The sequence below is a fragment of the Halichoerus grypus genome, chromosome 9 (assembly GCF_964656455.1).
Source record: "Halichoerus grypus chromosome 9, mHalGry1.hap1.1, whole genome shotgun sequence".
NCBI classification, from domain to species: Eukaryota; Metazoa; Chordata; class Mammalia; order Carnivora; family Phocidae; genus Halichoerus; species Halichoerus grypus.
Window position 1 is genome coordinate 141,569,143 of NC_135720.1, and position 15,986 is coordinate 141,585,128.

The 15,986-nt window shown below is 40.6% G+C and overlaps 1 protein-coding gene across 10 annotated transcripts in view; it reads left to right on the forward strand.

The window, feature by feature from the left end:
• CARMIL1 (capping protein regulator and myosin 1 linker 1) overlaps positions 1–15,986 on the forward strand; it is a 307,843-nt gene that overhangs the window by 215,603 nt on the left and 76,254 nt on the right. For all 10 annotated transcript variants that reach the window (XM_078055759.1, XM_078055757.1, XM_078055761.1 and 7 more), the window contains 3 exons: positions 1,248–1,346; positions 8,590–8,718; positions 9,420–9,551. In XM_078055759.1, coding sequence (XP_077911885.1) covers positions 1,248–1,346; positions 8,590–8,718; positions 9,420–9,551 — 360 coding nt within the window. The remainder of the gene's footprint in view (positions 1–1,247; positions 1,347–8,589; positions 8,719–9,419; positions 9,552–15,986) is intronic.

A 15,986-nucleotide genomic window follows, 5' to 3' on the forward strand; every position in this document is an offset into this window, starting at 1 on the left:
ACATTTTCCATCGATGGTAATGTCACCTTGGAAAGAGATGACTTTTTGGGAAACAGCAAGAGAAAATTAATGTAATAAAATGTCATATTCTTAATGTGTCACTTTAACAATGTTTCATTTCAGAGATCTCTTCATTTTTATAATTCCTTCATTAATGTTTAATAGAAAGGTACATTTTGTTCTGCTTTATGGTTTCCAGGGATGATAGTAATTATAGTCTGTATTTTAATTGTCTCTAATTGGTATTAAGTAGTAGTAATTTTAGCATATGGAAAATTAAAATGAAAATGTAATAATACTGAGAGCCTCACAGTTATAAGAAGTTCTTAACCAGGGAACTACAGTGACAAATTAAAAGCCAAATGGTTAAGTGGTATTATTAAAAACAAATGAAAACAACAACTGGAAAAAAAAACCCAGATGGTGCAATTACTGATCTCAAATCATTCTTTGCAGACATCTTCATACATGTCCATCAGTCCCAGTAGTTAACCCTGCAGTTCTTGTTCAATGTATACCCCTTGCATATTCTTCTTAAACACTTCATTTTAATCTAGTCATCATTTAACTTTTAATAGGAGATTGTGTATAAAAATACAGATTCTCAAGCAACTTCAAATGTTCTTATTTTCTGTGGAAATCTGTTTTCTTATTTTCTCTACTTTTGCAAAATCAGTCCTGTTTTTGAGATAATATGAAAAACTCATGAATTAATGAAACTAGTATATGTCTTTGAGTTGTACCAGCCTGTGGCCTTCAGATTTTGTACATATTTTCTCCTTTTTTCCCTTCAAATAGATAGTTTTCTCAGTGCCAATGGATTCTGCCTCCTAAAGGCTGAGAGTTTCAGAGGGTGCCATCCATACACCTTGGGGATATTTATTTAGCTTTGCAACTGTTGAGTGGTTAAAGACTCATGAGGGAGAGATTGTGATTGTGTGCAAGAAAGCAGGGAGTCGCTGCATGGGATCTCCAACCGCGTGGGCACTTAAACCCTTGCTTATCTTTGTCAGCTACTGAGTCACATAAAATTACTCCCATGATCTGCAGGTTACATCTCTAACACACCAAGAGTGCATCACAGTGACGGCCCGCTTCCCGACTCCTGTGTTGTATGGAGTCAAGGCACAGGCGGGAGTGTGAATCAGAGCTTTGGTTTCAAGTTCAGCACCTGGCTCTTTCCCTTATCACTTCACCCTCCGCTGAGTCAAATGTGTTCTTGAGAGATCCATGTGCTTGCTTTTCAGATCGAAAACTATCTGCTCCGGAATCACGAGACCCGAAAATACCTGCAAGAGCAGGCCTATCGCCTACAGCAGGGCATTGTCACCAGCACCACGCAGCAGGTAAGAGGGCGCCGCTCTCCCTGGCTCGCTCACAGCGGCCACTTTTCAGAGCAGGGGACACAGGGTCTCTGTCGCCTGAATCATCCCCAGTGGAACAGTACAAACTGGTTTCTGAAGATGACGACAAAGGGAAGTAGAGTGCGGGGGTGGCGGGGGGCGGGGGGGGGGGGGGAGATGTAGGGTGAGGAAAATGTAGGCTGATTCTAATGCTAAAAATGCACTTTTAATTGCTGATGATTTTGTGCCTTTTAAAATCTTAAAGAGTACCAGAGAGAATCAAAGGGCTATCTTACAGGAGAACTAGAACCGCTTCTTTGCATCCATCCCAATTACTGGAAGCAAATGAGGTGATGTCATCAAAGTTCAGAGGGGGATTTATTTGGGACCATGAATACTACTCCTAGCCACTTATTAAACAGATATGAGGACAGAATTAAAATGGGTTCAGACATGGACTCAGAAGTTTGACCCCCAGTATTCCATATGCATAAAAAGTTCTTTGAGGAAATTCTCCAGCGTAACGATGAAAAATAAGAGAGTATGCAGTATGAGATGTAAATAAGAAACTGTGGCAGAAATGAAATCCTTGAAGTCACAAAAGTTGAAGGAAAGCTTTTAAAAACTGGACAGTCTGCTGGGAGCTACAGGATTAAAAGACACGGGATTACATTTCTTTCTGTGGGGATCCCATAGTCATAATTCTGTAACTGCATTTTAGTGGGTTTAAAATTTTAATAACTCAGACAAGAAGGGAAAACCTCATTATTGTTACGTTAAAAAATGTGAATGTTAGAAATCTTAATGTAAAAGTATTGATACTAACTAAAATTAGAAATTGAAGAGGGAGAAATTTGGGTGGGAGTTATTAAGTATGCTGAATTTTTAGTTTTTATTTTATGGACTCAACTTCTTTTCTATCATTCCTTCTTAAATCAAAAATACAAATATAGTTGGGGCGCCTGGGTGGCTCAGTCGTTAAGCGTCTGCCTTCGGCTCAGGTCATGGTCCCAGGGTCCTGGGATCGAGCCCCGCATCGGGCTCCCTGCTCAGCGGGAAGCCTGCTTCTCCCTCTCCCACTCCCCCTGCTTGTGTTCCCTCTCTGGCTGGCTTTCTCTCTGTCAAATAAATAAAATCTTTAAAAAAAAAAAAAAAACCAAATATAGTTAACTATACTGGAATTAAAATAATATATTTAGAAAAATACAAATGTAAGTCTGCTATTTAAATTTCACATGGAAGCCACTAGAAGAATTTAAAAAGCAGCGGGTTTCCAAAAGTGTTTATCTCAGCAGGGTGACTGGTAGGCAAAGTTTGTCATTTGAGACCATTTTTTTAATGGTTTGCACTGTTTTCTTACCTTGTGCAAATGTCATTTTAATTTTTTTGCTGTTGCTTTTTCTTAAAAGAGAATGAAAGAAAAATGTCCACAATAAAAGCATCATGTATAATATTCCAAGTAGGTAAAATTATCTGGAAGACTGCATAGGTCTGCATAGAGGTTTGTGAAAGGGTCTTCACCAGGATGTGCCATGAGGGTTATCTCAGGAGGTGTGATTTAAGTGAGTTTTATTCTCATATACTTCACAGTGTTCTTTGAAACCTTTATGGCATTGAATAAGAATACAAAGACCATGTATTCTTTGTAAAAGACAAAGTAAAGCGATGTATATTGAGAAAAAAACAGTAATTATGAATATGGTGAAGTAGCAGGGAGTTTTGAAAAAGAAAACAAAAGTTTGCCCTTACCAATGCCTGAAAAATCTATTTTTTTCCCCCTGCAAGGGACTAATATTAGCTTAGTACTTTATGGTTTACTGTTATTTCCTGGTTTTAGTGGTGAACATTAAAAGCAACGAGAGTGCTAAAATCTTACATCGAACCTTTGCCTCGGGTTCCTTTATGAGCTGCCATAATGCAGGCTTGTCTTAATACAATATCCTTTCAACTCTCCCCCTCATTCACAGGGGATTTTGCCCATCCAAAAAAATTACTGCAGCAACCTTTAATGCTAATCCTTAAAAGTAAGTTTCGTCTTCTCAACCTAGAGGAAATGGTACACGGGGGGCGTAGTGCGGATGTTTAATTCTGCATGGGTGACATCCGTCTGAATTATTTGAGTCACTACATAGTAGGTATATTGCCACCTTTTCTCTTTGGGGATTTCTTAGGACATTCTGATTAGCAGTTTTCAGACTTTAATCGTTTCAGTCACTTTAAGAGAGATTTATCTCCTTCTTATTGAAACTTCTCGAAGTTTCCAGAAATCTGAATACAGAAAAAATAGACCTTCTGTGACTAATGTCCTGGCCAGCTGTGTAGTCAGTCATCATTCCCAAGTGACACTGAAGGTATTACAATGACATCTCATAACTGCTCACGTCTTCCTTTAGGAATGACCTCTGTAAGACTCCGTACTCTCCCTTTGCTTTCAGTCTGTTCTTTTCCATCTCATGAACTCTCTTCATCAGAAGTCAGCAGATCTTTTCTGTGTACGTGCGTCGTAGTCACTATGTACATGAACGAGGTGGCTCTTCCAATAAAACTTTATTCATAAAAACAGGCCCGGACACACCCTCACCCACATGGTCTTAATTTATTTCTTTCCAGTCCTTTTTCCTATGTGGATTTTTTTTTTTAAAACACTGAAGTAGTAAAATTTATATACTTTGGAAAAATAAAAAATAAAAACAGGCCCAGAATTGCCTGTAGTTTGCCGAACTCTGGTCTTCTCACTCTGAAACTTTTCTGACCATTTAAGAAAAGGGAGAAGGCAGTTTTATTGCCTAGAGCTACTTACCCGACACTTTCTCTTCCCACCTCCAATGTACAGTTTTTATACTTGCTTTCTTCTTTGCTACCCTGTCACTTTGTAACCTTTCCAAATGTGACCCAATCTGTACTGAAATGGCTCTCTCGCGTGGTCTCCTGGTCACCAAGTCCCTGGGCTTTTTCTCCCTCTTCATCTGTTAATGAGAGGAGGCAGGATAGCGTAGACGACCCAGATTGAAGGACAGGCTCTGCTTTCCCTGTGGGTGTGAACTGATGTTAGTCACTTAAACCTGTTTCAGCCTTGGTTTCTTCATCTGTGAAGCGGGGCGGGGGGGAACAACACGTCTCTGAAGATGCTGGGGGATTCACTGAGATAGAGCATGGGAAGTACTTGGCTCTTCACCAGTAAACCGTTAATGTTTGTTGCTGTTATTAGTCTTATTGTCACAATTATCATCACGATTAACTACCTCATTCTTCCTAAGACTCACTGCTTCATTCATTGACAGTGTGCCATTTTGAATATCTTTCTGTGCTCTTGGGTCTTATCTGTCTCCTTTCTACATGACTCTTTACCCTTTCTTCTTCCAAATGCAGTCCTTTTTCTAAGTTTTGTACTTAGTGCTTCTTTTCTTTAGCTATTTTATCTACTCTTACCATTTTGACGCTCCAACTGTGGAGGACTCCTGGGTCTATCCCTGTTTTTTTCCAGCAAGTTTTATCTTGTCAACACTAGTTTAGCATTTCTGAGATGGGGGTGACTAAGACGAAAGTCATCCCTGGAACTCCTGATTTTACCAGTTCTCTCAGTGGCATCATCATTCACTGAGGATAGAACCCTCGGGGCCATCTTGGATGTCTCCTTTGCCGTGGCCAGCCAGTGGTCGCTGTGCCCACCCATTGACCTTCCAAGTGTCTTTGCAGTTGTTCTTTTTTTTTTCCAATTCCATTGCCAGCCCTCTTGTTCAGGTGTTTTTATCAACTCACTTCTAGGTCTTCTTTTATAAGTACCACGGGAACTTCCACGTCTCCTTCTGCTCTCTACAGCCCATGTCCTTTGCATCAGGCAGGGAAGCTGAGTCACCAGGAGTGCTACGGGGTGAGGATTTTTAGACCCTCACGGTTGTGGGAGGAGCCGGGGCCGGATGCCCCGTGCCTCATACACCCTGTTCCATCTCCTTAGCCTGTGCCTGAGTCTCTCACTCTCTTGCCTTAGCCGAACTTTTCCAGTCCCATCTCCCACAATAAAGCACCCTGATCCTAATCAGGAAATAGGATTCGCAGGTGTGTGGATGTGCCATTGCTTATGTTTATTCTTTTGCTTAAAATTCCCTTCTACTTTCTAAATCTGTAGAAATCTTTCAGGACCCAGTTGAAAAGCCACCTTCAACCTCAGCTAGATGGGATCCCTCCCTTGGCTGAAATCTTGTACATTTGTATCATTCCTGTGTTCACTGAATGCATACTTACAAGGGTCTGCCGTGTGGCAGGCACTATTGTAGGAAATGGAGCCGAGCTTTGGCAGTGGACAAAAAGAACAAAACGGGGGTGCCCTTGTAGATGTTATATTATGAAGCACTCTCTATCTTGTGTTACCATTAAATGTGAATACTTCTTTCCACTTCTAGGCTTTTAAGTTGCTTGGTGGCAAAAGGCATATCTTATTCGGGACTGTATCTCATTCGGTTTTAGGTGTTTAGTCTATTTCTCTTGAATTGGCTAAAGAAATTGACATGGAGATAGATAGACTTTTCTGCAAAAAGGGTATTTGCTGGAACTGGGGACAGTTATAACAAGTGGAGAGCAAGTTCAGGGCGCCTGGGTGGCTCAGTTGGTTAAGCGACTGCCTTCGGCTCAGGTCATGATCCCGGAGTCCCGGGATCAAGTCCCGCATTGGGCTCCCTGCTCAGCGGGGAGTCTGCTCCTCCCTCTCCCTCTGACCCTACCCCCTCTTGTGCTCTCTCTCTCTCAAATAAATAAAATCTTAAAAAAAAATAAACAACCTCTCTCATTTAAAAAAAAAAAAGAGTTCTAAGTTCTGATCTTGGGTTCTATAATAACCCAGTATATTTGAAAAAACCTAAGTAGTCACCAACAAGTGTGACATGAGTTAGTGGTGTGATTTAGCTGCCAGAGAAGCCAGTTTGACCGGTACCACATTAATGGAAGTTTATTAGCTACAGTAAAGAAGGTGCTGGCCCTGTTCAGCTTACCGATCCCCTCCTCCTGTGTCACAATCTATTTTATTGAGAGGGGTGTATTTTGTGAAGGTCCAAGATGGAAGAGACAATTCAGAGAAGGGGCCTGGGGTGGGGAGAGGGCTGGGGACTGTAAGATTATCACCATAGTAGAATGGCAAGAGGACCCGGGAATGTGAAGCCTGAAGAATAACAGATTAGGGAAGAAGAGATACCTGTGTTGAGATGTGTGCTAGATCGTCCCGTGGAAGAGAGCCTGCGATTGATCTACAGGGTGTCCTTGGTGACTGCCTCATGACACACATTTCAGGAGTCTCTTTGGCCTCCTGATTATTAAGGATGACCAACTTCATGATGCCTCATCCACCTGCCTCTCAAATGAGTCCTGTGTGGCCTCAGACGTGTATCAGTTCCTTTCTTTTTTTTTTTTTTTATTTTATTATTTTTTTTTTTGTATCAGTTCCTTTCTTAGTATTTGGTTTACTTGTCTCTTGAAATTAAGTATTGCTTCTTGGTAAGATCTGAATTATGGATGACTCTTTGCTTTAGGAAGCACGGATCAATACAAGAGAAGAGTTAGAATTTACATCAATTAAGAAGATATTTTAAAACATATAGTTGGTTCTCTGCAGGGCATTGTGAAAATGCATCAAGTTAAGATATGGTCGCTCCTGACATGCTTAGATTTTAGTAAGGAGCATTATTCATAGAACTTCTTTTTCCTGTGGGGAGCTCTGGGTCCTTCACTTCTGTAACCTCAGGACATTTGATAGGAATAGGAGCTGTTCTTAATGTACAATAATGTTGACTTAGTGACCCTGTCTCAAGGGAATGAGTGCTGTGAGTGGTGTTACTTTACTGGGTTGTCCTCATAATACACTAGAAAAAGAAATGGGGTAGATGTTATGAACCTGATTTTCTAGAAGAGGAGGGCAGGAGGGATGGTGATACTGCCGCTCTGTATTCAGACCGTAAGTCTTCTGAGTGGTGTAGCCAAGTTTCTGTTATTGCAGAATTTATGGGGGAAAGAGGGCTGACTTTGGCTTCCTGTAGTTGTTAGATCAGATAATTCAAAATAGAGCAAGTGTGAATTTAAATAAAAAATATTACTAGATTGCCACCTCTTCTGAGTGAGTGATCAGATGGGATGGGACTCTGGATATCTGAGGTCTCTGGAAGAATTAATAATTTTTTAAGAACATGAAATAGGCTGTAGTTCTGATCAGAATACTGGAGAAACTTTGTAAATCACACTGTTTATCTCTTTCTTTAGAATTCTTAGCTTTCTTCATGCTTCTCTCTATAAATGCAAATGCAAAAGGATATAATCTTGCATCTGTGGTATTCGTCTGTGGTATTTTTTGTCTACAGTAGTGATCTACCACTTCCCTCTGGGCTTCACGCTTAAGTCCATGGAGTAACTGAAAATGATTCAGATGTAATTAACCTGGGAGAGGGGCTTTCACGGAATAGAAACTAAATGTTGTCAACTTTATTATTGCCTGTGTTAAAAGAACTTCAACTTGGCTTTTCTTGGGGAGGGGTGGCTTTTAATTTATGTGGAAAAGTACCTGCTATAATTGAATTAGTTTTAAAAATATTAATTTCCAGGCACCTGGGTGGCCCAGTTGGTTAATCTGCCTTCGCCTCAGGTCATGATCCCAGGGTCCCAGGATTAAGCCCTGAGTCAGGCTCCCTGCTCAGTGGGGAGTCTGCTTCTCCCTCTGCATGCCGCTCCCCCTGCTTGTGCTCTCTCTTTCTCTCAAATAAGTAAATAAAATATTTTTAAAAATATTAATTTCCAGGGATGTTATGATTCTGTAATATTGGGACCAACTGGCTGTGGGCACCATCTTGTAGTCATTTCAACCGTCGCCAGACTACACAGTCCATTTCTCTGTTTCCTCAGTACCTAGCACTATGTCTGATATAGAGGGTACTCAATAAAAATTAATGAAGGAGAGTTACTATCTAGCTAAGTGTCACGGAGTAGCCACGAAATTCTGAATCATCCAGAAGGGCACACTTCTGTTCTACATGCTGCATTTCCTAAGGCAGGAAAAAGGACTGAAGTCCCTGAGATGTTTTACTGGAGTTAATGTTGCCAAAGGCTGCTGATATGAACAGATAAATTAATAACTGGCTATATATAAGCTACCTTCGCAAATGTTCCAGTTAGAAGATGTTTTTGTCCTCATTCCTTCCCTGTTTTCTTCTGTCTGAATATTGGCCACGCTGCCTTGGATGCTTGCCGTCATTTTCATGGCATGGAGCAGATGATTGACAGAATATGTGTGAAAGTACAGGACCATCTCAACTCTTTACGAAATTGTGTGGGAGACGCTGTCCAGGAAGACTTAAAGTCTGCAGAAAGGCTCATGCGTGATGCGAAGAACTCTAAAACGGTGAGTTTCACTTCAGGCTACATGAGCGTCTTACGTAATGAAAAGCTTTTTTGAACTTCAATTCTAGAAACTAGTTCCAATTTTTTTTAGCTTTCTACCCAATGTCAAGGTGACTAACAAGTGGCAGAGTGAATGGAGTTCCTCTTTGCCTCCTTTCTGTTCCCCGGGCTAATTACCGGTCATCAAAATATAGAATAAAAAGTAGGGGTCCCATGTGGTGACAAGGGATATCATCGGGCCCTGAAGAACTGAGAGGTAGAGTTGTCGTTTACTTGGGCAGCGGCTCATTTAAAATTATTCTACTTCTAAGCTGATAGCATGAAACTCCCCTCTGTCACCTCTAAAAGGAAGCTTCTTTCAAATTAGAATTTGGTCCCCAAAATGTGAATTCATGGAGAAAAGACTAACGGGGGTCTGAGAACCTGGGGCCTGGGCCTGGCTCTGCTCTTGATCACACAGCCCTCGACTGTTGTGAGTAGGAGGATCTTGAGCAGCAAACACCTTCATATCCCAGAGGAAGACATCAAGAGGCACGGAGGTAACATACTGGTCCTGAACCCCAGTTTATTAATCTGTATAAAGAGCCTTTGATCGAGAACAGATTCTCTCTAATAATATTTCTTACCCTTTTCACTAACTCTGCAATGACTTTGGTGCTTGTTTAAATAGTTACAGAGACGTTATTTGTATTTTTATTACAGTTGTTACCAAACTTATACCATGTCGGGGGGACGTCTTGGGCAGGACCCAGTGGCTTGTTATCTGGTCCCATTCAAGAGACCCTGGAATCAATGGCTGGAGAAGTGACAAGAGTTGTAGATGAACAACTGAAGGTTTGTGGAGTTTCTGTTGTTTTGGAAAATGAAATCATTATGACAACCATGTGTGATTGCATTTCATACCGTAGCGACTTACGTCTTAGAGATTTGGGTCTGTGCGCGCGCCCACGCACATGCACGGGTCGTGAAGATCGAATACTGCGTCTGTTCTAGCTGTGGTTATAAGTGTGCGCATAGCTTCTTACCTAATGAGATCAAGTAAGACTTAGAGAATTCGTATTGTTGATGGTAAATCTCTAAATGCATTTTATGAGTCACCATTGATGAGGGAATAATGGATTTCTACTTACAAGGCAGAAAGAGAAGTCTGCTTTAGGAAAAAATATCTTCTGGCATTACGTTTGATTTAGGGAACAGCCAGGGGGACAGGCGTTCCGTTTACAGTGCCAACAAGCGGCTGCTGTGGAGAGTCTCCCTCTAGGTGAAGAGGTAGCAGTCCTTACAAGGAGCTGGTTGAAAGACAAGGAAAGGGAGTTAGATGAAGTTACAAGGCACCCCAAAGTAGCAGAGGCTTGTCCGCAGGCTCCCTGGCTGGGGGGGAAAAAAGAAAGTCTCTGAAATGTAACCTAAGACTAGATTTTTCTTAAGGTAACTTCAAAACACAACTACACAGAGAAGTTGTACCTTCAGAAGGTTGTCCTCATTTCCAATGTGCCTGTTCAAGGATGCCTTAAAAAACTTGTCTAAATTTCTATAATTATTTGGTCTGTTTTCTTCTGAGAACGAAATTGCTTCAGCTCACAGGGATTTAATGTGGGACTCAGTAATAACTTCGCAACATGATAACTACTCCGCTTGTAAATTAAATTAATGATGGATAAAATGTTGTGGATTATTTAGGAGTTTAAGCCCCACTTATCTTCCTGTGCATGTAATATGGAGAGACTCTTGCATGTTGTCTTTATTTTATTTAATGTGGATATTTTGCATCCGTTCTGAGACGAAGGGGCAGAAAAAGGATCGGCTGGTTGGTACAGAGTTCTGCCAGATTATTTGTTACCTAATGGCACTTGTTTTATCTTCCATGAAGGATACAGTATGTAAGAAGGATAGTATCTTTGTTGCTATTTATTTCTCACTTAAAAAGTGAAACTTAGTCTGTGAATGTTTAAATAATACTAACAAGTATAAAAGAAAGTAAAAAATCACTTGAAATCTCAGAGATAGCATCATTCTTAATATTTTAGTGAATTTCCAAACGTTCTGTGTCTACACACGCAATTGTACATATATATGTGGTTATACTGTAATAGTTTTTATATTTGGTACAATGGCATGAATACAAGATATGTGAATAATCATCATTTCATATAGTCGTTCACTATATGGATCTACCAGTGTATTTGGGAACCTCTGCCCACCTGTGTGTGTCTCTCCTTTGCTTTCACGCAGAATGCTTTGCCTCTGACACTTCTGGTCACCAGATATGTGGGAGTCCCGTTCCCCCCCCCCCCCCCGAGCAATTCTCTGGGACACCGGCTGGGCATCCGACAACTTAACTCAGTTCTGACACTCTCTACCTGGAGAAGGTTCAGACCTCCCAGGTTGAGAGTTCAGTCTCACAAGCCTGCCCCCCACCCCTACTTCTGACGCCAACGACAAGTCTAGGTTGCCCCTTGTGTTTCTGACTGATTGGCTGTGTAATTAATTGCCCACGACACCCTGCCCAGGTGCGATGGATTAGCTAGAGTGGCTCACAGAACTCAAGGAAACCCGTTTACCACTTTGTGAAAGGATGTGATAAAGGGTACAGATGAACACCCCAAGGGAAGATGTGTACAGGGCAAGGTCTATGGGGGGGCGCAGAGCTTCCTGTCCTGGAGCGCCCCTCCCCGCACACCTCCACGTCTTCACCAGTCTGGAAGCTTCATGTAGTCATGACTGATCATTAGCTCCATCTTCAGCCCTTCTTCCTTCTCAAGACAATGGGGAGCAGGGCTGAAAATCCCGAAAATTTAGACCTTCTGATTGTGATTTGGTCTCTCGGTGACCAGCCACCAACACGGAACCATTCAGAAGCCCACCCAGCGTCACCTCATTAGAACAAAAGACACTCCTAGCACCTGGGATATTACAGGGGTTTTAGGAGCTGTAGGTGAGGAATCAGGGTCCCAGGTGAAATTTTAGAACAAAGGATGCTTCTAGTGTTTTCTCTCAATTAGGAAATTACAAGGGTTTCAGGAGCTCTGTGCCAGGAACCGGGGCCAGAGAGCAATATACGTATTTTCTGTTACTTCACAGCCGGCATTATTTATGGTCTAATTTCTGCTTAATCCAGGTTGGGTGAATGCCTGTAACTGGCCCATTTCTATGTCAGACGGTCCGTTTCATACTTCCGTCTACATTTGCAGACTGTTCAGTGTGGACAGTTGTTCATGCTGCCCGCCGTCACCAGTACTAGTGTATTCATCTGTTCATGTTTGTCAGGAGAGAGGATTAGAAAAATCTGAAGCAAAAGGCTTTTGAATTTTTCAAAGCCTGCAATCATGTCCGTCTATTTAGGACCAAAAATATTTTTCTGTAAATAGACATTCCCCACATTTTTGACGCCTGTCTGGCCCCTTGTCAGTACGAGCGGTGTTCTCCGGCAGTTTCCTAATTTGCAAGTGTCAGAACCTGTTCCTCTCTGTTCTCATGTCTCGGAGGTCCCAGGCTCCTCCGTGGCCCGTTTTTGTATTCCACACTCACTTGTTTTCTTTGCTCTCAGTCCTTTTTAGTTCCAAGTTCCCTTCCCTTTGGGAATGTCTGGCATGAATCGTAGCAAATCTTCAATCACAATTTCTTAATTAAATGTTACTCATTAATTTCCTTGTAAGGGGTACAATAGACTTCTTTCAATAGACTGTAGGCAGCTCACGTCTCTGTTTCCTTCCAATTTACTAACAAGTGGACATCATTTTACTATTTAAAAAAAATCCCCATTTGTCTATTTTTTAAGATTTTATTTATTTTTTTTGAGAGAGAGCAGGGGGAGGAGCAGAGAGGGAGGGACAAGCGACCCTGCACTGAGCGCGGAGCCCGATGTGGGGCTTGATCTCACGACCCTGAGATCATGAACCAAGCCAAAATCAAGAGTGAGACACTCAACTGACTGAGCCACCCAGCTGCCCCGCCTGCTTGTCTATTTATATAGCCTTTCAAGATCTTGATTTTCTTAAAATTATGTAGGAAAAAAATTTTTATTAGAATCCATATTGACTTTCTCACTAAACTACAGTGGTCCTTATTTACTTCACTCCTAGTATCCATTTTAGCTAAAAAAAAAAAAAAAAAAAAGCCCTTTCTCTATTTTCCAGATTCTTTAAAATTAATGTGTTGCACTAGCAAAAGCTAATGTGGATGGATTATTTTGTAAAAATAAGATTTTATTATAGTGAATTTTTAAAAAACCGGACAAGTAGGCCTGGGATTGTGTGCTGAGCTTGCTACGAATCAACTTCTTCTAAGCCACTCAGCTAAATATCCCCTGTGTCTAAGCATTGTCCTGCATGAAGGTCAGCGGTAGACATTTTGAATATTGGGTAATAATAAGTTCAAATAGCTCTCTGAGCCATCTTGCAGAAATACCTTTCAGAAAAGCAATAGAAATGGCCAGGTGAGCCAGCCTTCTCAGCAGACTATCTGGAGGAGAAGAAAGCAATTAAGTTTGGAGAAATTCCTTCTTTGAAAAGAGGTGATATTTTCTCTGGACCGGCCTGTTTTAGGTGTTTTTAAAAGACAACTCTCTTCCTGTTTTCCCTGTTTTTTGATCCTAACGTTTATTCCTGGAGTAATAGTAGATGAATAAGTGGATTTGAATGTTTTAACATAAAAGAAACTTTCATTTTTCCCTTTTGGACTTAAATTTTAGAGTGCTTGTTTTGGCCTTGGAAATTCATGATTTCACCCCGGCCATACTCTGTGAAATACTTCACTGGTAAATTTCAGACTCACTAAGGAAATGAGGCCTGAGGGGTGTTGACGGCATTTTAGCAGGTATTCACTCAGTTTGGCTAAAAGAGTTCTCTGAGTTTTCTTATTTCCCTATACTTATTTTTTAAAGCAAAGGAAAGATTTCAGTGCACTTTAGTGTAGAAGTTGTATTTGCTTATGGTGAATTACAGCAAGTTATTGGCTCACTGCAAGATACGGGAGTGTAGCCGCCACGTTAAGGATATTCATCCAATTTACAAATATAGGTTTTCTGAGTATTGTTAGTTTTATTTTTACAATTAGGAAATATAGACCCTCATAACTAACATTGGGGAGATACATGCAAAGTGAAATCTGATGATCACATTTCAAATGCAGGGCCTGCTCAATTCACATTGTCTGAGGGTAGTATAACATAGACTAGCAAAATGAAGACTGTGTAAGAAAAGTTAAGAAACATGGTTAGAGTGAGAAAGTTTACCATAAACCTAACTTAGATTTCCAGAAGGAAAGCGAGAACAGCAAAAGGTAACAGTTTGAAGAGATGGTGGCTGAGAATTTCAGGCATTGATGAAGGATCAGAATCTTTCGATTCAGGAAGTCCAGTGAAACCCATGCCAGATAGATAAAAGCAAATCCATGTCTAGAATCACATAATGAAAAATGAAAAGCACTGAGAACAAAGAGAACATATTGCAAGGAGCCAGAGGGATAGAAAAGCCATATTACTTAAAAAAGACCAATATGAAGACCAACAAGACAGTTCCCAAATCAACAGTGGGTGGAAGCCAAAGACAATGAAAAGACTATCTTCATGCTTCGGAGAGAATATATAGTGTAAACCAAGAATGATATATCCAATAAAACCTAATTTTTAAGAGTAAGTATGAAATGAAAACATTTTCATCCAAACAAAAACTGAGATGTTTACTCTAACTAGACTATACTAAATAAACACCTAAAGGATATACTTTGGGGGCAACTGGGTGACCAGTCAGGTAAGCATCTGACTCTTGATTTCAGCTCAGGTAGTGATCTCAGGGTCGTGAGATCGAGCCCCACGTTGGGATACACACTCAGAGGAGAGTCTAAGGATTCTCTCCCTCTGCCCCTTTTCCCCTTTCTCTCACTCTCTCTCTCTAAAATAAATAAATCTTTTTTAAAAAAAGATATACTTTGGGACAAAGGAAAAATTACCAAAGAAAGAGGGTCTGAGATGCAAGAAAGAATAACAAGCAGGGAAAATGCCAAATTTGGGTAAAGAGAAACGCTGACTATAATCAACAGTGTTAATGCCCTGTTTGTGCTATAAAATTAAGAAGAAATAAAATACTAGAAGCGAGTAAGTCAATAAGGAATGAGGAAAAACAGTCTAAGGTCCTAGGCATATTCTAGAAAAGATTTAAGACATCCGCATTAGACCTGCATTGTCCAGTGTATCCTCTGTTAGCCACTTGTGGTCATTTAAATTTTAATTAACATCAAATTTTAAAAACTTACAACTCAGTTTCTCAGTTGCACTGGCCATGTTTGAAGTGCTCGATAGCTATGTGTGACTGGTGGCTCCCTTATCGGTCAGCACTGATCAGCTCAGGAAGTTCTGTTGGATGGTGCTGCTTTAGACAGGAAGTAGAGTATCCATGTTAAAGTATCTCGTGTAACCACTGAAACAGAGGCACTAAACCGGGGGGTTATATTGCACACCTAGAGGGGTATCAGGAAGTATTGAGATTATTTTGGTTTGTCACAGCCACCAGCATGGGCAGGTGGCAATGAACCTAACCATCCTGCAATACAAGGTTCAGTTCCCCACCAGAGGAATGCTCTTGTCCAGATCTAGTGATAGAATAGAAGAGGCATCAGTGGGAATAAGACAGATCATTGAATGAGCCAATTTACCAGAAATATATAATTTCAATGTGTATGTGTCTAATCCTACGACTCCATGTATATTAGGATAAGTGGACACAATTACAAACAGAAATTGACAAATTCACTATTATGGTAGAAATCTTTGAAAATGACTACCAGTAATTGGTCAAGTAAATTTAAATAAAGTAATGATAGAGAATATTGGACGACATGAACAAATGGAAAGCTATCCCATGCTCATGGATTGGAAGAACCAATATTGTTAAAATATCCATACTACCCAAAGCAATTTACAGATTTACTGCAATCCCCATAAAAATTCCAACAACAGTTTTCACAGAACTAGAACAAATAATCCTAAAATTTGCATGGAACCACAAAACATCCCAGATAGCCAAAGTGGTCTTCAGAAAGAAGAACAAAGCTAGAGATATTACAATCTCAGATTCAAGATGTACTACAAATCTGTAGTGATCAAAACAGAATGGTACTGGCACAAAAATAGACACATAGATCAATGGAATAGGATAGAGTCCAGAAATAAACCCACACTTTTATGGTCAGTCTATGACAAAGGAGGCAAGAATATACAATAGGGAAAAGACAGTCTCTTCAACAAATAGTGCTGAGAAAACTGGAGAGCCA